Below are 26,230 nucleotides of genomic sequence, written 5' to 3'. Positions count from 1 at the left end.
AAGCAACTTTTATGATACAGAATTTAATGATCCTGTATATAATATTATAAATAAAATCCTTTCTATTACGAGAAAACTTAAACTCATCATCTTGCCATACTGCAAAATAATAATTATAAATATATTTGATATTTTCTCTTGATACTGAAAACTATGACTAAAAATATTAAACAAAATTATCAAATTATAATCAAGTATGTGTATATATATATATATATATATATATATATATATATATATTTAATAATTTTCTCTAAATATAGATATATATTTGTCTTATATATCATATATATAATATGTTCTTATTAAAACCACAATTAAAACAACAAAGAGCAATTTCTGCCCATTCAAATTTGTCATTCTTCAAAGAGATTTGCCTTCCAGGTACAAATACACTCGGCTAAGTGCTACGTTGGTCGTTGCAGCCGATGATTTGCGAAATCATACGCCATTAACGACGCTCTAGCGCCAGCTCGTTATCTCAAGAGCAATATAAGCAGTATCTCTCTTGTATAGACCTTTCTGTACGGAGCACTTGCAGATAATTATTTCGTATCCCCTAGTTTTATCCGCATGAAAGAGGAGATTTCCAGGTCAGGTTAAACCAGGCAATCATCGGTTATCGCCGAGGGTGTCCTCCATCTGACATCCGATGTCCGATATCGAAACTACATACGGCAGTCCTGACAACGACCGACGACAAGAATTGCAATGACGGCGTTGCGCCGGTTACAGAGATGATCGGAAGGCTGCTCTTTAAAAGCGTGGGCGATGTGGTAGCGAGCGGACCAGATCGGTGGGCGGCTACCAGATCGCCCAATTGGTCGATCGACTTGGTAATGGTTGGTGGGCGTTGGATAAGCTCAGATGCGCGGCGAAGTGTGCGCACTTGGCTGGCTTTACCGGCTCTCTCTCTCTCTCTCTCTCTCTCTCTCTCTCTCTCTCTCTCTCTCTCTCACACACACCACGCATCCCCACGGTGTTCGTTCCCCACCTGGTTTATACATAGCATCGACTAAGTCTCGATCCCTCGTGCCCCGCGTCGAGCGTCTTTCACCCCGCGCGTCCACCCTTTACGATCCGATCCGGTGTAATCAGCAGCTTCTGCGTCTTCGACCGCAGCCGCTTTCCCTTGTGTTCGCCTCCCTCGACCGCGATCCCGTCACCGCCGCACCACACGCGGCGCGGCGCAGCGTCTTAAAATCTTGATCTCATCTTCTTCAGGCAGGTAGAAGCAGAAGAACGGAGCCTTTTGCGGGAGGAGTAAGGTGGGGGTAAGGCTAGTCTGGGCGCGCTTCGAACGGAGCGCGCGGCGGTAGGCAATCTGCTCGAATACGGCGGAGAGCGAGCAGGTTGCCCCGCGTAACGCACTCGCGCACTCGGTCGTTCGTGGTGCGAGAGAAGGGTGGCTCCCGAAGAGGAGCACCGTGTGCCGTCGTGAAGAGGGAAAGCGAGGAGTACGCGTCGCGTACTCCGCATTACAGCCACGTACCGGTAACGAGACTCTTCCTCCGAAGGGACGAATTAAGAAAACGTCGCGACGTTTACGATCTTTTATTCTCCAGAGCACAAGGAGAATAGCTTCGGCGAGTCGATCGCGTGACAGGAGAAGCGGTGAGTGTCGTGAAGAAACGGCAGAGCGGAGGGGACGAAAGGGAGAGAAATAAGAGAAAAATAATCGCTCTCGCGCGATCTCGGAGGAGAAATTTGTCTTCCTTTTGTATCCAGGATCAACGAGAAAAACGAACCTATGGTAATCTGTGCATCGAATGTAAAAAGATCTCGGTGGTGAACGGAGAACGAGGGGTGTACGAGGAGGGGGGGGGGGGGGGAAATCGGTCGCGTATATGGAGCGACGAGGCGAGTCACGTCACATTAAATCTTGATCTCACCTCGGCGAGCGTCCCGGGTTACCGGGAGGGGGTAAGGCTAGTCTGGGCGCGCTTCGAAACCCCGAGCGGAAGGCAATCCGCTCGAATCCGGCGGAGCGCGAGCAAGTTACCCCGATGCCGTGGTAGTCCTCGTTGCCTGTCATTGGAGAAGGGAGCCCTCGTAGGCGGAAGAAGCGAGACGGCGATCGACACGCGAGGAAGAGTACGGAGAGGGAAGAGGGCCAAGTGGAGGAGAAGAAAGAAGGAGGAGGAGAAGGAGGAGGAGGAGGAGAAGGAGAGGAGGACGTGGTCACGAGCTTCGTTGAAGGCGCCTGCGCTCCAACACTCCGCGCCTTCAGTTCTTCGGCTTCGATTAGGCTCAGGTATCGCGACGACGTAAAAGCTCGCGTCGCGATGCGTCGTGATCATCATCGCGCTATCATACGAGAAGTCATTCCGCTCCGCTAGTCGGTTCCGTGGGATACACAACGACTCGTTTGTCACTTTGCGTCACGTGGCGAGTCCGTTGAACGTGTCTGTGTCAAAAGATAGTGGCCGATGTGGTGGACTTTGATTGGTATACACGTGACAGTTTTTGTGGACAGTTCAATGAAGACGAGCTCAAGTTTTTCGACGAACAAATGGGAACTGCGAATGCTCGGATAAAACAAAAATGTATTAAACTTGTACCGGACTGCGTTGGTGTACATGTAAATAAAACCACAACTACAAGAGGAGAGGAATATTTGAGTTTGACAATGGCGAAATTGGCAAGCAATCCTATCGGTAATTTTTACGCTATATCTCCTGCACGCCGGTCGAAAAATATTTGTACGACGTTGTCGCTCGACATCGCATAAGGAGAACACACTCTTAGTCCGCATACGGATGAGAATACTGCCAAATGATATGTTAACTTGGAAACAGTTGTCGGTACTACTCTGAGAATCGCGATTGATCGCAGAGCGGAGGGAAAAATCCATTGTGAATGCGAAACGGAAGCGATTCGAAGATAGACGTGGTGGTGTACTCGACAGAAGTGGAGAAAGAGCGGGAGAGGGAGGAGCCGTTGCTGAGCGTGGAGGGGGCGGAAGTGAGATCGTCTGGTGATGATGATCGGTGGCGGCGTCGCGACCCCTCCTGGTACTGCCAAGTCGGCGGCTGCGATCGACAGCGAAATGGTGCAGGTCGACGGCATTGGCAGTGGTAGTGTCAGTGGCAGTGCTAGTGGTAGTGGTAGCCCTGCAACGGGCGCGACCACCACGCGCCTCACAAACAATAGCAATACCGGTAGCAATAACAACAACAACAACAACAACAATAACAATAACGGGGAGATTGGCAACAATAATGACGGGCACGGAGTCGCGAATTGCACCGGCACGACCGCCTCGAGCGCGAGCGACAAGTTCTGCTGTCAGGACGAGGACGTTCCCGCCAGTACCGGCGTCGCCCGACCTTGGGAACCACCCTCGCCGACCTTCTCCCAGACGAGATCGCACCTGCTGCAGGTACATCCGCCGCACCATCACCAGCAGCATCCCACGGCGCATCATCACCAGCAGATGAACGTACCGGCCTCCCTGATCGATGGTGAGTAGAGATACACGGGTATTCGCAGACTCGAAGAGTCGAATCGGATCCGTTTAGTCTCATCGAATTCAATCATCTAATCCTTCGGAACCTGCCCCCTTTTTTTTGTCGAATTCTTCCCGGGCGGTAGCCTTTGATTGGTACGATAGTTATCGAATAAATCATCATTTAGAACGGGCACGGTGTGACATGCGCGCAAATATTATTGCAACAACCGTTTACAAATATATTCACGATAATCTGGAGTGCATTAAACTCATTAATAATTTCTTTACGAACGTTCATTGTGAATCATGAAGACAAACATTTTCATTGACTCGTCCGATTTTTCAATCACTTAAATCTGATGCAATAAAATACCAGCTATGCGTTATGATAAATTCTAACATTCGCTAATACAAAGTGCGTTTTGCATTCTGTAGAAACGTTTCTGTATCGATCATTATAGCATTCCCCCCGGTCTCTCTTGAATATCTAAGATAAGATGTGTAAGCAACGAAGAGCCAATTAATTTCATTGTATCACGATAAATCGATAATTACGGAATACGTCACGTCATCATTATTTACAATTGTGTTCCATGCGCTTTATTATAGCTAAATTGCAATACGGCGTTATTGAAAGTTAAGACTGGTATTTAACAAAGAGACTGTAAACTGAACCAAACTGAACCGAAACACCTGAATACACTTTCGGGACTATCGAAGGTAGATAGAGACACTAATCAATGAAATGAGATAACACAGAAATACATAAAAAATACGCGGTAATTCTGTGACATTTATAACAATTAAGTAATTTTTCTTAGAATATGAATTTTGTCAATTTTTCTCAATGCGAAGCATATCTTTTTTTTAATGTAAATTTTAATTATTTCGAAAAATGTTGTAATTAAGTGCCGAAATAAATTTCTTCTTATCAATTTTATTTTATTGTACATATTTTATTGTACATATTGATATTAATTGTATTAATTATACCCTATTGTTATATATTTCGATTATATTGTTACGTTATACGAGTAACATAAAAACATGTACATTTAATGATTGTATATTCTCGATACTGTAGAAGTTAAACATACGACAAATAAGTCGTTGTACATATCGATTATATCTATCCCGATGAGAGATAACCAAGTAACTCTAATTGAATTATGAATCGCTTCACGATCTTTCGCCGCGCGGACCTCTCGATGCGGGATGGCAAAAGCAATTAACATTGAACACCTGTACAGTCGAGCACCTGTACAGGGCTCGTAACTAACATTAATGGGACCATTTCACGCCTTCGGAAACACGAAAAATCTCAGAATTATTATGAAATCTTGATCGATATTCGAAATGTAACATTCAACTTATTGATCATAAATACAGTAAAAAGATAAATCGATCGTTTATCATGATACAACGGAATTAATTAGCTTTCTGTTACTCACATCTGTCGTATCTTAGACATTTATGAAAGAATGAAGAATATTACAGTATCATATAGAAGACAATGCTTGTTTTTTTAGATATTCGGAATTATCACGATCAAACATTATATAATTAAAAACATATATATATATATATATATATATATATATATATATATATTAAGAAAACTAATTCGTAGGATTATTGAACGTCAATTTTCAAATATCTACGTCAACGCTTATCGTGACAATACGATCGAGAAACGAAACTCTTTCTCCTCAAAACGTTCCGAAAAGCGGAACGCACATTTTAGTGCCGATGCTTATGGCTTGTTATCAGCGATCGTCGCCGCCGCTTTTCGGTCTCTAATTAAGCTGTCAAAAACGGGGAACGGAGCTGCGATTATACAACAGACTCGCCTTGGCCTATGTTATTTCGTACGAGCGTAATGTGGTGAACACTTCGTGTTCACTCTCAGCGACGCGTGAATGTCAGATACGAGAGCGAACTGTTCGCCGGCTGCTCGCCTCGAGCGGAATCCGCGGAATCGCGGAAATTGTTGAAATAAAGAAGAAAAAAAAAGAAAGGAAGGAAAGAAGTCGCGCGATTGGGAGCAACGGATATGCGCCTACGACGTGTCCGCGGCTCTTTTCGCACATACTATTTCGCATTTGCCAGATGGAGCACGGGCGCTACCAAGCACCAAGCACTCGTTCGGAACCGGTTTCCAATGCGTTGGCAGCTCGAGTACTTCTCTACGGATCGGCGAACGTATTACTCTCGTTTAACGCCCAATACACCCGTCCATCCCGCGGGTGCTCTCGCGTTCGCGCGCACGCGGAGCACTTCGTTCCAGAACCGCGAGATTTTATGGCCACACCCAGACCGTTTCGAGGCAGATAGCGTGTAGGCAATGGATGTCTTCGTTCGCGAGCGGACGAAAAGGAAGAGAGAAAGACACGCGAGGGAAAAGACAAGAGGAAATATGTTTCAGGTGCTCGGGCAATACCGATGTTTGGTAACACCGTCGCCTAATACACCTGGTATTAGGAACTGTCGGGTGAAAAGTATATACCGTTTACGAAGTCAGATTCTGACGATTGCGTTATAAGTATAACATTTTGTTCATAATAATCTGTAATAATTATCGTTCGCAGCGATGCATCAGTCGTAAAAGAATAGAAAAAGCATAGTTCGCCTTTCTCATCGCATATTCAATATTAAATATAATATAAGAAAATTATATTAGCCTAAGATAATATTAAATTTTGGATATGACATTATTTGAAGCAAAATATCAATATATCGAACGATAGATACATTCATCATTGAAACTAAATTCGTAAATATGCCATTCATAAAATCCTACCCGTGTATTAAGTACGCGCGATTTATTTAAACATCGGTTTATATCCAAATTGATTCTCGTGAATAATAATGACTCGTGAATTAAAAAAAGTCCGAATAAATCCGACAGTCGACGTGGCAGACAAAGTGCAACTCTTGCCTTGGTTTGCGCTAATCCACTTTAAGACTCGATACACATTCACATCGTCATTTTCGATGCTGCGCTCGACACTCAGCAACACGAGATACCGCGAGATTTTACGACCGCATCCGGAATGTTTTGAAACAGATACACCTCGCGGCTAATAGCTGTCTTCGCACGGCACTTTGTTACAGTTTTGACGACCAATCGTCAAAAGTGTCCGTGAAGATATATGCGCTAATTACGTGCGAAACGTACTATTTGCTAACCGCCAGGTTAGCAATCCCGCGAGAGAAGAAAGAGCGAGATAAGAAAATGCGGTTCTTTTCCGCAGTGTCCGTTCCTTGACACTAAACCTCACGTTCGCCGAACGTACTTCTGAATTTACGATCATAATAATCTGCGATAATCATCATTTTTTAATCATAACGATGCATCGATCGTAAAAGTACAAAAAGAATAATTCGCCTTTCTCATCGCATATCATTTCTCATTGCTAAATATAATAGAAATCATGTTAGTTTAAGATAATATTAAATTTTGCATATTATTTAAGACAAAATTAAAATATTTTGAATATTATTTAAAATATAGAATAATAATGAATAAAATTTATGACTAATTAGACATTATTAGATGACATAATGTAAGGCATAACGATAACGCAGTTCTACTTCAAGACTTTATGATTATATCCTAGAGCACATTTGCGTCCAAGTACCAATAGAATATCTTCATTTGTAAATGAGTCCCTCCTCAATTCCCTCTTAAGTATTTAACATCTCGTCATGGACTCCGCTAATTATCAAGTTATTATGTAAAATGCTTGCCTATAGCTATGCATATCAATTATACACGTGTACAATTTACTCTTAATACGATCTCTATAAATATTATAGCTTGATAACATAAAATTACTTTTTTGTATCTTGCTTTCAGGTATAAACATTCCGACTATTCCCAGTATTTGAATTTTTTTTCGTATATAAAAAAGTTCATAAATAAGTATTCATCTGGGGTCTATTTGCAAGATTTTATTCTTATATTTAATTAAAATTATTACAGAAATAAATTTCTTGAAGATAAAATAGATATAGTTTAAAAACAAAACTAAATTAACTGAACTTAACAAAAATAAATATAATTTGAGATTATGTCAATGTAGACTCTATTTAATTTGTTTTCATTCTACGTCTATAACATACTTAAATCTTAGAAAGAATGATAGAAAATGTATACTGAGAAAAAGGTTTCTTTAGATTTAGCAATTCTATTTGTTTGACTTGAATTTATTTAATTTAAGCAACATAGTTTTATATTAGAATTAAGAGTGTTGTTTTGTTAAAGTACTATTGTTTAATAGAAAGACCATTATTAAAGAAAATAAAATTTATCTAACTGAATAATATTTTGTTTGAATAGATGAAATATTGTTTTCAATAAAAAAAAGAGATTCTTTAATATTATTGAGACATATAATAAAAAGCGTTATTTTTTTTCACATAATTCATTAAACAAATATTTTATCTCTATTATTTATCTTCATTAATTTTTATCTTTATATTTATCTTTATTATCTTTAAATATTTTATCTTTATTTTATTAACAAATTCAATTGTTTGACTTTTTAAATAATAAATAGTTTTGTTTCAGATTAAATATTTGTTTGATGAATTATGCGAAAAAAATAACGCTTTTTATTGTATGTCTCAATAATATTAAACAACCTTTTTATTTTATTGAAACAATATTTAATCTAGCCAAACAAATTATTTAGTTCGTAGATATAAATTTTATTTTCTTTAAATAATAGTGTTCTTTCTATAAGTCCAAACAAATCAATTATTGATTCAACAATTGGTTTGTTTGGACTATTTCAAAAGATAAATTTCTTTGAATAAAATCTCTTCTAACAAAATTTATTAAATCCAAAGAAATCATTCTCTCTCTCTCTCTCTCTGTATATGAAACTCTGTATATGAACTTCATATCTGCATGCATCCGTTCTCTGTCATTCTCTTCAAACGATTTAAGTATGTTCTTTTGCGTTTTATCTTCATGCGTATGCGTGTGTCGCAAACAAACTGTCTACGTTTAAGAGTTAACTCCACGTACCATCAGCGTACCATCGGCGAAACTTTGTAGCGCGACGCGTTTTACTCGAAACCGTCCCCAGACTCGGCCGAGATAAAACCGACTCATCGGTAGCAAAGAGCGAATAATCTCACGAGTCCGAGCAGAAAGAGGATCAGCCTTCCAGTTTTTCCTCTCTATTATCTATTATCGCCGTGTCAACCGATCGGTCTTTACCGACGGCGATTTCGAGCGTATACGCGGACAAATATACCATGAGGCCTGATGCCGCAGAACTCGTTCAGAACCGGTTCCCGCCTGGTGTCGATGTAACGACGATGGGACGCATTTCTTTCTGTGCATCGGCTACTTTCGTTTTCACGACACCTCCGATCGCTTTGACACGAAACGAGCGCGGAATGCGCGCCCGATGTCGCGCCATCTCAGGCGGACGGAGAGGAGCGCGGGACTCGCGGGATTCACATAAGTTTTATTCGACGTTTCAAAGTGACCGTTCGCGAACGAACGAGATTCCACGGGAAAATAATATTCGGCAGCACTTTGATTTTGCAACAAATTCTCTCGAGGACTTTGCAAATGTAATTGGGAACGCGGTTCTTCTTCTTCTTAATTAAATATAATCGTGGCTCGCACACGCGACCTGCGTGATTCCCGATCATTGGTACGTCGAATGTTTTAACTCACTCGATGTTTAATTAGTTTCTCGATCATTTTGTATGCGATGTTTTTCTCAAAGAAAATATATCGATAATGGTTTTAAATGATAACGAGTCAAAGGCAAAGAAAATGTGAAATGCATTCGCTATAATGCTTAATAAGCGTAAAAAAATAAATAATTAAGAATATTATGAGGAACGTTTAATAATAATATGCAAAGATATCTTGGCAATTTTTCCCCCTTAAAGTACGGTAAACTGATTAACTTCTGATTAACTGTATTTCCATTGAAAAAACCATTAGTAATTAGTTACATTGACGTCATAAATTGCGCAAAGGCGGCTGTTCGATTGCGCGGATAACAAATTGTAAACGATCCGCATAAGATGCATTCACCGATCCGATTGGCGATCCACTTGACTCATAAAGGACTAATTAATTAAACGTTCTCACTATGTAAACGAACTGCCGCGTATTCACGCTGCGAGTTCACTCGTTGAAACCAAATTAAAACAACGCGATACAAATGAGCACGGCGGACCTGTTTTCTGCCAACACCCGGGATTTAATTTCGCCCGACGGTTTCTCCCCGCGATCGCCAGGCACTCTTTACATAAGATCAACCGGATAAAAAGCAATTGCGCTCGTCGTTTGCGAAATGACAGGTACTTTGTGCTCTTAATATCGCTATCGTTCGATCGTAAATTGGCATTTGCGCGAGCCGCGCTAAACATCGTTAAGATTAGTCGACAGCGCGATTACGAGGAAGCTGAACCTATAATAAGCACGTCATAATTTTGATCGCCCTGCCAGTATGGTAATTAACATTTATCTCACATTTAATTCACATTATCCTTAAGCTCACGTCGATTTACGCTTGAATCCTCATTTTGTCCCGTCGCGATTTTATTTGATATGCTGTACATGTATAATTAACGTTTTCTTAAGATTATTTCCTTCGGTCGGTCTTCCGTTTAGTATAATAATAATCATAGTATAATCTAAGGAAAGATCAAATTTATCAAATGCTCGAAATTGAGCGAATGATTGTCTCTAAAATGATTAAATTAACGAGCGATTCTTAATAGCGTCGTGTAACCAATCGTCAAATTATTGCCTCCTTATTCGAAATGTCGTGAAGATAATACAGTTATAAAATGACGAGAAAGACTTAATCCGCGCGTGTCCTTTCAAAAAGATTCTTCGTATCTGGCCGACGATTCGCATTTGCATCTGCGGATAATTACAGATGCGCATATAATAAATTAAATTGTTTCTTTAATACGTTAACAAATATATTTAACATATTGACCGATTGCCATATTAGTTAATTAGGATTAAATCTGAATTCATTTCGAAGCCGATCGATCGATTATTAATATCATAACAACATTGATTGATATATTAGTGGCTATTTAAGAGCAAGGTTATCTTAACTGAAAAGAAAATTGATAAATAATCGGAAAAATGTAAGTTTTTACAATATGACATATCGTCATAAAAGATGTATAAAGCAAAATATTGATATGGATGTAAATGTAAATTAATTATCAATCATAACTTGAGCGACAGGTATCTCTTGACTGCGCTTTCAACATTCTGAAAGATCGTATCAATAACGGGATCGCGAGATCACGTTCGGTAACTTAAATTAATGCGCCTGAACGTGAAGCCATTTGACCGTGACCGGTTTCGTCACAGCGATTACGCAGGCGATTCTTAATTTAACGAAGCATTCAATCGACTTGGAGGATCCTGAAAAAGATCTTTGTGAGAAAAATAGATTCCCGATTATCTCAGATCCGTAAAAATCACTTCCCGAATCTCGGTTAATCGGTTCACGAAAATAATTCCGGATCAGAAATGTGAAAATGTGAATAAAATCAGTGGCGGTCGGAGATAAATCTGGTTTCGTCCGGACAGATATTACTATCTATTCGATACTATAATTTTGTTATTATTATACGCATTACAGCGAGACGTTTCTCTGATTGCAGGTGTGAATTTGCAAAATTGCACGGCCGGTCCGTTTGCCAGCGGCAATAACGGCAGCGCATCGCGGCAACGTCTAATCGAATTGTCACATGGATTAGGAGCACTCAGGCATTACAACGATCTGGCCAATCACGTGTTATCGTTAAACCAGCAGGGCGCAGTCGTTACGAAACTTTTAGGTGAGTCTTTGTAAAATGTACTCTTACGGATTTACCGCGAAACCGCCTCGCGCGAGGAGAACCGTGATATTTATACGGTCGATATTATACCGCACGTTTGTTTCTTATCGTTGACGATAAGAATATGCAAATTATTGGGTGACATTCCGAACACGAGAACTTACGTTAGGGAAACTATTCCGTTGACATGTCGCTATTATATTCGTCAAGCACTATGCCTATCGTGAGTATCGAGCGCCATGCACGCATTATGTACGCACGTAATTTAGATACGAAGTCAAGACAGGAATTATCCATTTATATTCCACGTTCCGAGAATGCCATCCTCCAGAAATATGAAGAAAATAAATATTGAAGATGCACAAGGGAGGATTTTTCAAAATCGATATACGGAAAGTTTTGTCGTACTTGTCACAAAAATAAAATTTTCAAGTAGATATTTTATGAGAAAAAAAAACAGATAGATTGACAACATTTTTTTCATATTATATTATATATTATATTTCATATTATAGTATTGATATTGACGACGGTTTTTCCTATCTCTAAACTCTCTCTAAACGGTAGCTTTCTTCTAGGGCTACTTTTTAAAGATGAATTAATAATTTTATTTAAATCTTACTTTGCACTTTCTTGGACGGTTTTCTCCCTCTTTCGATTCATTATTTACATAATTCTCGATTGTGTTTTCTTTGTTGTGATTCATGCGGCAATTACCGGCGACCTCAAACGATGCCGCGTTAATATTTCGAGCGGTTCCAAGCGAGGCAAAGAACAGGAGGGAGTAACATAGAATTCGCAGGGCACGGACGTAACGAGCATCATGAAGAGCGCGAGCAGCCACTCAAAGCTCGTTAGCTCGTGAAAATTAACACATAACAACTACTTCTTTCAAGCGTTAAATTTCAGCATCTCGGCAACAAACTTGAATAATGCGCCAATAATTGGCGTAAATCATTAGCTTCTGCATTTTGACAAGCTGATGCAAACTTTTGATCTCCACCCTTTCTTAAACTCGATAGGTCACGAATTCGCATAGTATATCACATATATATTTTTTTCTAAAACCACATTATATCGTAATAAATTCTGATAAAGGTATTATTTACAATAAATTATTTACAATAAATATAAATATAAATAATAATAATAATCTAAATATTCCAAATAAAGTACATTCTGAGGAAATGAGAGGAATTTTCTGAGGAATTTATTTGTAATATTTAGGTTGTTTATAAATATTATAAATAATATAAAAATTTATCGAATTTATTTATTACGATATGCTTCGCTTTCCTTTTTGAGGGACTTTTCTTCTTCGCGAATATTCGTGTTGCTCCTCCCCCTACCTTGCGCTTTCGACCGCCATATTCCGCGAGTTAATACAGATCGGGGCGCTTTCGCCAGGACGGGCACGCGAGTACCGATTTTGCACGCGAGTACGCGGTGAAACTCGCGGAAATTTAAACCCCGAGCGCGATCGGGAATCGTCGGATACCCGCACGAGCGAACGGAAGCCCGGCTCGCTCGTTCGAGGAAAGGCCAGAAACACGAGGAAGCCAAGGAGCTGTGCAGGAAGAAGTAAGGCGGAGGAAGAAGAGGAAGAAGAAGAAGAAGAAGAAGAAGAAGAAGAAGGATCCGCGCGCCGAGAGAGGCAAACAATAAAAAATGGAGGCGTGCCACTAAGCATCACCGTGGAACGTCGGAGTTTCTCTCTTTCTCGTTGACCTGACTGCCTACCTCGCGGTCATCGTTAACTTTACGAGCCGCTCGTAAAAATACCGTTCGTGGCCTGTTCTCTCGCAGCGCGCCGGTAATGTCTTCATCTCGTTGGATACGGACTCCTTAGGCATCTCGAGGTGAATATAATGTTACCATAATCGGTTAACCAATTACTTAACAGCGAACAATTAATCCCCGCGGTGCGAGCGAGTGATTCGCTGCGCGTTGACACGCGAATCGAGGAGGGAAACGGCGTTCCAACGCGACACCTCGTCGCCTCGTCGTCGCCAAGAACAGACATGAATTGTAACGCGTTACTTCATTTGACTTGGTTTCTTTAATTCTTCAGTTCTCTACTTCGTTTATGAAAAGTGAAACTAAAAATACTCGACTCGATTATATCGATTCTCGATTGCCCTCAGAAATTGCGGCTTCGGCTCTTCGGCTGTACTTTGTCCGAAACACAGAAAGATTCAGTTTCAAAGCCGGATTGAGAGACTACGGGTATAAATGGCCGAAATTTCAAGCGTGAGCTTGAGAATAAGCGTGCTTAACATATATCACTACTTGCGGTCGTTAGGATAACTGGACGGCAATCGAGTGGATGGACAATGCCGAAGCCGTTCCGGTTGTTTGCTCGTAGCTTTCTCTTCGCGACGCTCTTCATACACGTCCGCCATGTAATTACGCTAATCCCTCATTATCAATTCGTAAAAGAGATCACGTCGCTGGCGAGTCGCACGCATGCGACGCGCGCGTCTCTGAATGCGGCCTTCTCGTCCCGTAGGCGACGCCCGTAACCACGCCGGGTCCCGACGTCCATCCACCGGGACTGCTCGCGAGCAGTAACCCTAACTGGCTAACGAAATTGGCTTCGTGCGGTTTCTTTTATTAAAAACGGTGCTCCGCTCAAAAATTTTATGTACGCACGCACGTAGGCGCGCATGCATGTGCACAAACCGAGAGCGAGCGAGCGAGCGAGCGAGAATGAGTAACAATGAAAAACAGCAGCCCGGAGTGGGATGAGATCGGCGGCGAAGTGGCGTAAGATAGATACAGGGAGACGGGGGAGACAGAGAGAGAGAGAGAGAGAGAGAGACGTTGAAGGATGACGAGAGGAAGGGACGGGGAGAGAAAGAGAGAAGGAGAGAGGGAGAGACCGGGATAGCAGGTCGAGGTAAGGAATTTGCTCGCGGCGTGGATACCTATTAGGTAGATACATCGTTTATATACCCGGCACGCACTTCATCCGTGGGAGCGCACGCGATACCCTCTGCCGGGTTTAGCCGTCATTATTGTTATTAATAATAGTACGTAACGACCGATAATTGCTCAAGTCTGCCTGCGCCTCTGGTTTCCATTACCTCGTCACCGCGTCTCCCGGCGTCGTCCGCCGGATTGACGGATACCTCGTACCTCCCCGTTCCTCCCGCTCCCCGCAGATATGGATCCTCCTCGGCCGAGGATCGCGACAGAAACGCGAATGACGGATGATGCATGCACACGTACGAGCGACGTACGTCCAACGTCCTTCCACCGATGAATCCGCGCGTAATTGGGGTCGGAAGGCGAGTCTCGATGGGAGACCCTTTATGCCCGACGTGGTTGACGTTGATATTAGCACGCGAGCGTGACTCTCGTTTCTTCTCGCTTCTAATTCGCTCGCGGGACAAAAACAGCGGATACGCGGTGTATCTCGAGCGCAATATATATATATATATAGCGCTTTGGATGTATACATGTCGTTGGTAAGAGCGTAACTTTGTCGACGAAAAGGGAAAAATGTTTAATAATGCCTAATTGTGATAACAACCAATTCGAATCCTATCGATATTTGTATACATGGAAAGAACAGTCTTGTTGGATATAAATTTGAAAAGTAATTTTGTTGGACCATTAACATAATTATGTAGAACGTTCCAATTAGTTGCTAGAATATAAACAATTAGTTTTTTTTTTTAGTATCATCGTATTTAAACGTCCCACATAGTAATTTTAATGGCCCAACAAAATTATCTCTCAGATTTGTATCTGACCAAAATTTTTAGATCCTAATCCAATTGTCCTTTCCGTGGACAATTTAATAAAGTTATCAGTTATAGTTAATATTACGTGGCAATATGATTATATTATAATATATCGATGATATATATAAATTATGATATATATAAATTAACGATACATGCTGCTTCACTTAATTTTTGAAACTATCTATAGATCTTTGGTATGAAATATTTCATAATATAATCCAACGCATTAAAATTCCATTAGTTAACGTATATCTCATTTGTATGTCTTTTATGGTATCAACATCGGTGCAATCGATGATATGCATAGCCTTTTTGTACTTGTAATATGCTTACGGAGCGTCTTAACATTCACTTGTAGGTACTAATTAATTCATGACTAATTGACTGCTGCGTCGCTTATTCCCACGAGTGGTAAATTATAAGTTTGGTTTCTATGGAATATATGACAGCGGTAGACCTAAATGGCAGATCTAAAATACGTGTATTCTTGCCGAGAATCAATAGTATATACGTTAAAAAGGAGAGAAATTATGATGACAAACCGTGATAATCTTTATAAATGGCGTCGATTAATCTATACGTGCAATTTAACTCTTAAACAGAGTATGGCGCGCGATAATGACAAAAATTATCACGAGCCAACGCGCAGTGGTTACACGTATGCAGATAATTTTCTCGTATCACGATGTATATTACGTAAGTATCCTCGTGCTGTCCTAATTGCTGCATCATGAATCCGCCCAGATGCGAAGATAGGATTGATATCCGTTTGTCGTTTGGTAGCACGCGATGTTAAGCGTTGCGTATATTGCGATATATGCCGCCGTGACTTTTGTAATATTATATGTTGTCATTTGTATCTTCTCTATTTCTGACGTACGTTTTCGGACGTCGTACGTCAATGTTCTTTAATGTTCACCTTAAAAGACTAATGAAAATTCACTTTATACCGAAACAACAAAGTCCAACGCGATCAAATGTTCGTGGAGGAGAAACATGTTACATTTAATACGTTCGCAATTATAATGCATGATATTACAATTATCACTTTTTTCACATCAATCAAAGCTCGTGAAAGATACATTCGGACTCCGAGGCGCGTGCATCGCGTGATTTTCGGGAATTACGGCGAGCTTCGCGAGTTTTGGCGTGACCGAGCTGCCGAATAGGGTGCAAAATATAAATGTGCCATGCCGTGGCGCCATTTACGAGCGATTTTATCGAGGGCCAAGAGTTTTGTGCCGATGCAACGCGTCCTTGAAGCCCGTTTTATCGTGTTTCAGGTACGTTGCGCCCGCCGGGCCTGATCGGTGGCAGTAAGCCGAAAGTAGCGACACCGGCTGTCGTCGCTAAGATCGAGCAATATAAAAGGGAGAACCCGACGATCTTCGCCTGGGAAATTCGGGAGAGGCTGATCTCCGAAGGTAAGCTAATAATGTCGGAACGACACTTATCGGGAGGCCTATCCGCATGCATATGTATTTGGATTAAATTGAGACGAATTTATGGACCGTGCCACATTTAAGAATTACTTGCGATAGGGAAAATAATGACAAGTCGATAAATGCTTTATTTTTTTCGGAGAGAGAGCGAACGTGTTAAGTACAGATGTATGAATTCGAATCAAATCGAATTGAATTACAGTGAAATTCGATTCGATTTGTTTTCGAATCTGAAAGATTCGAGACCGAACAGTTCGAGAATTTCGAATCGTCAATGATTCAATTTCGAATTTCATCGCCTATTTTGATTGCTTCATTTACATCTCTCGCGCGACTAATTTTGTATATTGCTGTATATTGCTGTGCATTTGTATGCGAAAATATTATTGAACACTAAAATTCTGCTACCATTGTGGACCCGATGTAATTGAAAATATTAACTTACTATCTTACTTTCTTACTATTTTTAGAATTATGTACATATAAAAAAATGAGCTTAATGCTATAACAAATCAAATACTGATTGTGTATGTAAAAATCATTTATTCTATTAATATCTGTTTTAGCATTGATCTAACATGCATTAAATACAATCAACGAATGAGTTAACAAATGATTAACATTCCCTCTACGCCTCTTTCCTTTAAATTTGCTATAAAAGTCATTTTGGATCGTAATCGTTTGTAATATAAATCTGAGAAAATTTGATTCAAATTTGATTCGATTCGATTCGATTTCGAACATGTTATCAAAGATTTGATTTGACTTGATTCGATCTCACAAATGCACGATTCGCATACTTCTAGTGTTAATAATCGCAAAATCGTAGGCATCCAAAAGACAAAACCAACATGACTAACATTGACATTGACTAAGATTTTTCGCGGTATATCTCTTAGAACGCGCTTAGTCACAACGTCGAGCATGATGCATAAACTAGCGTGTTCTTTACTTAATTATGCTCGTCCTCTGTAAGCCATGCGAGTGCAAACCGCCTATGATTACAGATGTACGCATGAGTAACGTGTAATTTAACGAAAGAATTAAGAAACACGTTTCTGCGGCCTTACTTCTTGACACAGATACCACTCTCCGAGCATTGTGCTAACATGAATATCATTACAATCTTCAGTAAACATTGATACACCTTTTACTGTAACGCAATGCCGTTGCTCGGCAAAAATTCGACGTAGCATTAAAAATTGCAAGAGTATAAACCAAGAGTATAAATCATGATTTGAACCAAAACTAAATGACAATGCTAAATATATTTTAATAAATATTAACGTTTACAAAAATTCATTACTGCAACGCAAACGTTTCGACCTTCAATATGATCACTGTCAGTACGAAAATAATTTATAAAGATAAATTAAATAAAAATAAATTAAAACGTTATTCCCGATACATGTTAAATTTTATTAAGAAAAATTCGAGGCGTCTTACAATTCAAGATATAAAATTCATAGATGAGAAGGGAGTCACAATACTTCGTTTTAAATCGAATTGAGTTGTTATAAAATTGTTTATAACAGTTGGAGTTAGATGTGACTATACAAAATATATTTGAGGGAATAAGAATCAACCAACGGGAAGTAAAATATCTCAAGAGATGTGTTGAGATTTTACATATATGTGTTAAAAATTGCACACTCAGGATTAATAATAATGAAATTATTATAAAGAAGAGAACTCTATATATTTATAACGATGCCTTCCTCCAAATTCGCGTTATGTGTTAATGTACCTCACGATACTTTCGTGAGGTACATTAACGATACGATATCGTGTTCATCACAACGACGGTACTCTCGCCTGTTCCAGGAGTCTGCAGTAACGCGACAGCGCCGTCGGTCAGCAGCATCAATCGGATACTGCGGAACCGCGCTGCGGAACGCGCGGCAGCGGAATTCGCGCGGGCCGCCGGCTACGGCTTGTACGCGGCCGCCGGGCCGCATCCGTACTTCAATTCGCACCAGCACCCGACGACGAGTCATCATTTGCCGGCGGGTTGGCCGGCACCAGGAGCGACCGGACACCCATGGATGCTGCCGCCACTCGCCACCGGCATATCCGGCGCCGCCGCGTCGGCTCTGCTCTTGCCGCCGTCCCTGAGCCCCGGCGCGGCCGCTGCAGCGGCCGCGGCCGCGTCCGCGTCCGCCGCGGGCACCTCCGAGCACGCGCTTCACGCCGCCGACGCGATCGCTCGTGGATACCTCCAAGGTGACGAAAGAGACATGCACACACATCGATCCTCGACGTTGCGACGTTGCGAGATTTCTTTTATTTAGGAGAAAAGTACTCTACACCTGATTCTACCTGGTGGAGGTTCTATTCTGCACTTTTCTCCTGTGCGAAAATAAAATTAAATCGTTCGATGAAGTTAAATCTTGAAATTTAAACTTGACATGGTTATGGCAAAACGAAGAATGAAAGAGAAAGAGAGGATGTTTCTATTTGTTTTTTAATTTGTTAATGAAGAAGTAAAATACTTGTATAATAATTCTTGCGAAACGTTTATGATTGGTGACATTCACACATTAAAAAAATTAAGACGTTATTCCATAATTGAAAATTTTCTATAAGCCAATTTTTCGGATTATATTCTTTATGGAGAAATCGGATTTTTCGCGTAACAATGATATGAAAGTACGATAAAAATGATGATTTTCTTATTCTTTATTTGCTTTAAAGTTATAAATTTTATTAGTTCGTCAATGTAAAAGATTGAAATGGATTGTTGTATACAAAAAGCATACAATCCATGGAAAACATATTTCTGTCAATGTACAGACGGCGATGGGGACGACGGAAGTTTAGACGGTTCGGAGCAGCCTAAATTCCGGCGTAATCGCACGACCTTCAGTCCGGAGCAGCTCGAAGAGCTCGAAAAGGAATTCGAGAGGTCGCATTATCCGTGTGTGTCCACGCGCGAGCGTCTCGCCTCGAAAACGTCGCTCTCGGAAGCCCGCGTTCAGGTGAGGATCCATCTAATCTAATAAAGGATAAAGAGCCGACGCGATGACGCAGGGTCTAATTTACGACGTTTAGTCGAAGTTGAAGCAGACTCTGCGGACAACGGCGGCCGCGTCGTTTCCCGTTTCCGACTTGATCACGAGCGTTCTAACGACCTAACTCGTGACTCTTAGGTTTGGTTTTCCAACAGACGGGCAAAGTGGCGTCGTCACCAGCGCATGAACCTCTTAAAGCGCTCGCCACCACCGCCTCCACCACCACCGCCGCAGCCGCAGCCGCCGCAGCAGCAACCGCACTCCGCTACGTCCGCTATGGAAATCAGCCAGCGTACGTCCAGCTGCTCCATCGCCGGCATGGGCGGCGAAAGTAGCGCGTTTCGCGCGGTCGTCGCTAATTCCGCGGCCAGGGACGCCGGCCTCGACAGAGCCGAGAGGCACGACAGGCACGAGTCGGTGCCGAAGCAACCGGAGAGGAAACCCAGCGCCTTCCGGATGATCAGCCAGCTGGTGGGTGACGACTCGTCCGAACTCTCGAGACCGACCAGTCCGGTGTACGAGCAGCGGCAGGGGTCCGGTTTAGGAGCGCGTCCGGGATCAGCGCACAGGATACGCTACGATCAGAACGAGGACGAGGACGAGGAAATTGACGTTCAAGACTCCGACCAGGACGCACCGTCGTCGCCACCGGTCGCTTGGAGAGATCATTGGACTGACCAACAACCGTTGGAATTGACAAAACACGATCGTTGAATGAGACGTGATATCTCCAGTTTGATTTCGATCGATCGCAGTCGTTGAGTCATGGAGTGGCGTTCTCGAGAAATCGAGCTACCTGTCCGAGCGGCCGCAGGTTACGGTTATTTATTGAAAAATGGTTGGCTAGGCAAATGGCGCGGATCGGTAACTACCCAGTGTTCCAACTGCAGCGTCGCATCGGTTCTTTATTTTTTTTTTTTTTTTTTATACGTTGGTGATCGTTGATGAGTGCAAAAGTGACGGAAATCTTTTCTTTTTACTTTACTTTACTTCCATTCGGAATCAATGTTGACGTTCGATTGACACGCGAGTGATCGAGTGATAGATCGATGAAGTACTATATCAACAGCGGACTCGAATCAATGATTATCGCCGGGTGGCATCAGACACCGTGCGCTGTATCTAGGCATCTTTTCTCTCCTCTCATTATTGTCGGGCTCGGCTCTTCTCTATTGGTTGAAATCTTCGATACCTATGGAACTACTTATTACGAACATGGACAATTTCTTACAGTCGCGGAGTGCGAGTAAGTGGTACTGTATGATATTAAAATGCAACATCATCAATGTCATTGTAATTATTATTGTTGATTAGATAAGTGGTCGATGCATATCGCGTGGCAAAAGCAAACGCTATTAGGTTGCTCAAATCTACTTGAGGAGCCGCTCGTTACGAGTAGAGTATAAAAATCATACGTGAATAAAGAATGAGATCGCACGAGCTCATTCGGAACTAGTCCTAGCGAATCTTCATGAATTAGGGGTGTGCGTAATCTAGATATTTGAAATAGAAGTAAGCGAGAAACACAGATAATCCTATACGAACCTGTGTTAAAATAATGTTTATTTAAATGAAATCGTTTGTAAATATTCACACATGGCGTCACAACTCATATTCTCTCTTGCAAATTCTTCCAAATTTTCCTTTTTAATTATTTTCCGACAGGCAAAACAGTTTTCGGCGAGCCATCAGATATCCGCACAATGAGATATATTATATTGAAATAAATTTACATAAATATCCTACGTTTCTATTTTTACCGATTTAATTTCCTTCCAAAATCCTAAAAACTAGAAATAACGATTTTTTTTCATTCTCGAAGATTATTTAATTATAAAAATTTGAAACAAGAAAAATGAAAAATTTGAAATAAGAAAAATGCGAGAACGTAGTTTTTCTAATAATGTGAAGGTAACAAATGTTTGTCTTATAATACGCTATATACGTACCTTGGCTGATTTACGTTGGAATTACTATGGAACGTAAATACATAAAGTAATCAATACGCGAACAGCTCTAGATGCCTCCACGATTTATGCTCCATAGCAATTATCTTTCACGGATATATTTCCGCGTGTCTTCTAACACGATACAAGACATTCCGCTACGGATCGCGAACTTTAATACTCCAAAGTCTAATAGTCCTTCCGTCCTTATCTCTTATTAAACCGCTCGCAAATACCAACATAGCGGATATTCTCCAAGACCGCGCAGCAATGTATTATGTACTTATTTAACCTGCCATATTGTCAATGGTGAGGAAAAGAGAAACGAGTACGGACAGAAAGATAAAATTGCCGATAGTTGTCTCCTGTTTAATGTTCCATAAGATGTGTGGTACAGATTTGCCGAGTATCGTTTGATTTCCCGTGCAAAAAGAAATTGAGCAACATAATCTTGATGTCTCCTCTTGCACTTGGCGAGTACATAAGTCATCTGAAAGTATTTATTACGTACGTCATGTGTTCTTTCCCGCTTTCAGATCCTTATCGAAGATCGTACGCGATAGGACTTAAATTTCGCTACTTTCAACGTCGCAAGGATATCAATTTCGCGAGACGATCTCGCCGTCGGAACCAATTCATGCTCCAGAATATGCAATTCGGAATCGCTCGAGGAGACGCTTATCCCCCGAGTCGTGCCGATCCGAAGGATGCGCGGAGAGAAAAAGCGCGCGAACGAGGGAAGGCTCATCGACGATTAACTCGAATCTACGGTTTCGTCGGGCTCGCAAATAAGGAATCTGCACGCGAAAACTGGTTTCTCCGGGCGACACTCACCTCCACGGGCACGAATCGATGGAGCCGCTTGTTGCCGTTTGGGAGTACGAAAACATTGGATCCGCGCGACATTTCGGATATCGCGGCCCGCGTCAACGGGCAACGCGAGTGGCGAATTTATGGCCACGCTCGGCCCCACGAACCGGAGGATCCACACCGTACGGTAGAGGAAGAGTTGGCCGAGGACCCAGCCGAGGGCCCCCAATCGGGGAAGCAAGGGAGGAAGAGTGAGGAGAGAAGGCGAGATCACGTCGCCGAGCATGTAATACGAGCGGACTCGTTAATGGCGTTAACCCGACGGATCGACGCACCTTTTCACGCACGTACTTCTTTTTAGAATCCGGCACGAAGATCTTACGAGATCCCCGAACTCTATTTGCGCGTGAGCGAAACGACTTCGGCAGTCTCTCGCCAGTCGAAGCGGATAAAGAAAGCGCGAAAGACAGGCGAGAAGCCACGAAGTCGGGTGGTATATGAGACCTCCCTATGAGATTTCGAAGGGACCGTGTCACGTGTGTCCGAGTAGTAATCCGAGCTGTTCGAAGGTGAACAGATGGAGGATGCCCAATAACGAAATCCAGGATAAGAAAGAATAGCGACTGCGGCGGTTACCTTATTGAGAGAAAAGGCCCCTTTGTGGTTTTGCAAACGACCCGTGAACGCACTGCCGTGAACACAACAAGATGCAAACGATCGAGAAGAATTCACTTATTAATTTTTTGTTCTTTTTTTTTCTCTTGACTAATTGAGATCTTTATTGGTTATTTGGTTGCGGATTGTCATAACCTCACCCACCCTCTGAATCGCGGAGTTCTCTATGCCGATCGATTCTCAACTTCCGCACGGAGCGATTCCATTCACCTGTCGTCGGCGTACGCTAGCCACAGGCCAAGGAGATCCAACGCAAACAGTCGGCGAAAGAGTGGCAAACGGCATATCGGCGGCATTGTAGCGCCAACAGACTTAACGCCGAAGGCGTTAATGCCGTTGGGTGGATGAGGAGGATCGGTCGGCGAGGGAAAGAGAAGATGAGCGCGGGCGCATGTACATGCACATGCACGCACGTAGAGAACAGAGGCGGTAAATAGAACGTGAGGTGCGTGCGCGAGAGAGAGGGAAATGCGAGCCTCCGAGAGGTCTTCGGGTGTTGGAAGAGTCTCTCTCGTCGGACACGGTCGAACGGTTGGCCACAGGAAAGCAGAACGTAACAATTACTATCTGCGCCCGATCGGCGCGCGGCAAGATTAACGATCTTACTCTCTCGGCGGGCACGTCGGCCCCGTCTCAAGCCGCGATTGCTCACGGAAGGAGAGCGAGGAGAGGGGGGGGGAGGGGGAGGGGGAGGGAGAGGGGACGGGGAGGAGGGCAAGGGGAAGCCGACGTTAAAGTCACCTCCTCCTTGGCTCAATGAGATATGGCCTGGCGGAGGTAGCGCGGGCTTTCCGCGCGCTAAATCGCGCGCTCGCCCGCTCGTTCCGAATCGCGCGCGCGTTACCGCGCCGGGCATAACTGCGTACAGCGTGCTTAAGCTGAGATATTCGGACGTTAACGAGAATTAGGACGGTGGGATTACCCCTCCGACGTCGTTCCCCGCCTTCGTCGTCCGCCGTAAATTGCGTTAAACAACGCCATCGCGGTTGATCCGTGAAAAAATATTCGAACGTTTTATATATATATGTACGATGAGGTGCGAGTGAATGTCTTCTCTTAATTGACGAAATCACGCGTTGACGTCTACTGCACTAAGACGAAAAGTTTATGCGCTTTAACAGCCTGTGTAGCCGCGAGATTTTTATCCGAGATAACGGCTCCGCGACGTTTTTCAGAGGCAAAAGAGTAATCCGACGCGCGGATTTTTACGATTTTTATCACAGTGAGATATTTCCTTAATAAACAAATCGCTTATGTAAATTATGCAAAGGCGCATTTTAATTGCATTAATCTTAAAAAATCTTGTTCAGCAACGTGGAGGTAATTAAACGAGCGATACGTTCGTGCGTAATCAGGTAAATCGCGATTATGCGCTCTGCGATAATCATCTACATTTTGTTTCCTCTTAAATTCACGCTTCTTGCGAATAAATACAAATGCGTTGACACTGCATAAAAATATTTAAATGTACAGATTAATTTAAGCGCCGGTATATCGAAAGTGTCGAAGCCTCTCAGAATGATGTTTACTCGTTACTAAGGCTCCACAGAAAAAAAAAGAAGGAGAAAAAGGCTTTGACAGAGAGACGAAAGAAGAGGAGGGAAAGGGGGAGGACCTGGTGCGATCCGGCAATAATACGCGAGAAATCGTGAATTAGTGAGAGTCTTTTTGAGCGTGCGGATGGAGAAAAGGAGTGCCCGATGATTTCTCGCCCAATTAGAGTCGACCGGGCTATAAACTTCTTCGCGGATAAGATAGGACCCCGGTTTTCTGTGTTCCCGTGTCCGAGGCGAGAGAGGGGCCCGTAATGTCCTGCTTCAGCCCGGAAGCCTTCCAGATCGCATATAAACCAGGAGTTTGACTTGAGAGCAGAAACAGAGAGAGAGAGAGAGAGAGAGAGAGAGAGAGAGAGAGAGAAAGAGAGAGAGAGATTAGAGACTTGGCTCAGCAGGACGGAGAGAGAAAATGAACCAAGGAGACACAGGAAGAAAGATTAACAGAAAGATGTGTTAAAAGAAGAGTAAAACAAGAAAAAGGGAAGAGAGAGAGAGAGAGAGAGAGAGAGAGAGAGAGAGAGAGAGAAGAAAAGCGAAGAGAAGTGGAGAAAGGGGATAAAGCTGTACCTCGAGGTGGACAGAATCAGAGGCGGGGGAGGGGGGGAGGGGAGGGGGCAAGAGGGTACCTGAGCATTGGGACGGAGCTAATTGGCTCGTCCAGTGCCCATTGAAACCGCCGTCCCGGTATCGCCTTCGATCCACGGAGCACATATACGTGCCAACGTTTCAGGACGATCAATTAAATGGAAATAGTCGGGAGATATCCCACCAGAAACAGACGTTCTCGCACGTTTCACGCTCCGTCGGGTTAACCCATGCGGCGACCGGGGGGCTGCACGGCGCGGCGCGGCGCGGCGTGGCATTGCCCGAAAACGATTCCCGTGGTTATTAGTACGAAAGAGAGGGAAATAGAGCGACTGATTGGGCGATCGTGGTCGCGTGCATCAACGACTCAACGAGCTGTGAGCATAAGAATTCGGGCCGAGAGGAATTCACGGCTGGGTAGGTACGGACGACGCTCTCTTTCGCTGCTACGCCACGCGATAATTCTGCGAGATAAGGAAAATTAACGCGCGAATACACGGCAGGTTATAAATATATCGTATTATATACAGATTTCGGTAAACTTTATAGCGTATAACCGGCACGGTGATGTTTCCCCTTGCAGGAGAGAATAAATAATGTTACATTAACAATAAATAACATAAAGGAACAAGCTTCTTGTCAGGTACAAGATCTTACGTGGGTTTACGTATAGCCAATACTGTATACCTACATGTAAAACTTTTTAAATTGATATATTAATATTATAACATGTAATGTTCATGTGAAGATAGCATACGCGTGTCTTCGCTTCCGCAAGCATAAATCACTCACACCGGATAATTTCTTAATGGCAGAGCGACTGAAATAACCACCGAGCCGAAATGCCAATTGCTCGTCACGCACTCGGGAATCGGGAGAACAATTTTCTATAAGAATAAATTTCTGCGCAGATATTCGCGCCAACGGCAGGTGCGCCGCCGAGACCGTTTCAATCCACGTATCTAAATTGCCACCAGCGATCTTCCGTGGCAAACGTACTTGTAAAATGGCGTCCATTTAAATCAATTCAGTTCGGATTCACGGGTTATCTTTAAAACGAGAATCGAAATAATTTAAGAAAAAAATAAATAAATAAATAAAAGCTTCTAATAGAGATAGTCCTGTTTGGATAATATAATAATTTTATGCAACGAGAA

At 42.5% G+C, this 26,230-nt stretch overlaps 1 protein-coding gene across 1 annotated transcript; it reads left to right on the top strand.

Moving 5' to 3' along the window:
- Window positions 1–1,835: 1,835 nt before the first annotated feature.
- Eyg (eyegone) lies at window positions 1,836–21,246 on the top strand. Its single transcript, XM_089080885.1, has 6 exons — window positions 1,836–3,464; window positions 11,120–11,296; window positions 16,332–16,472; window positions 18,315–18,713; window positions 19,284–19,468; window positions 19,640–21,246. The coding sequence occupies exons 1-6, from the start codon at window positions 2,981–2,983 to the stop codon at window positions 20,213–20,215; spliced, it is 1,962 nt and encodes a 653-aa protein (XP_088937011.1). The 5' UTR covers window positions 1,836–2,980; the 3' UTR covers window positions 20,216–21,246.
- Window positions 21,247–26,230: the final 4,984 nt, after the last annotated feature.

Source organism: Pogonomyrmex barbatus, unplaced genomic scaffold (assembly GCF_055798465.1).
Source record: "Pogonomyrmex barbatus isolate J1 unplaced genomic scaffold, ASM5579846v1 scaffold4, whole genome shotgun sequence".
In the NCBI taxonomy this organism is placed as follows: domain Eukaryota; kingdom Metazoa; phylum Arthropoda; class Insecta; order Hymenoptera; family Formicidae; genus Pogonomyrmex; species Pogonomyrmex barbatus.
The sequence above is the reverse complement of the archived record's forward strand: the minus strand, read 5'-3'. Positions and strand labels throughout refer to the sequence as shown.

Excerpts from the sequence above, each read along its gene's own strand:
- Eyg (XM_089080885.1), top strand. The coding sequence starts at position 2,981 with ATGATGATCGGTGGCGGCGTCGCGACCCCTCCTGGTACTGCCAAGTCG. Across the intron at positions 18,714-19,283 it reads CGCTCGTGGATACCTCCAAG|ACGGCGATGGGGACGACGGA; the intron begins GTGACGAAAGAG and ends GTCAATGTACAG. Across the intron at positions 19,469-19,639 it reads TCTCGGAAGCCCGCGTTCAG|GTTTGGTTTTCCAACAGACG; the intron begins GTGAGGATCCAT and ends CGTGACTCTTAG.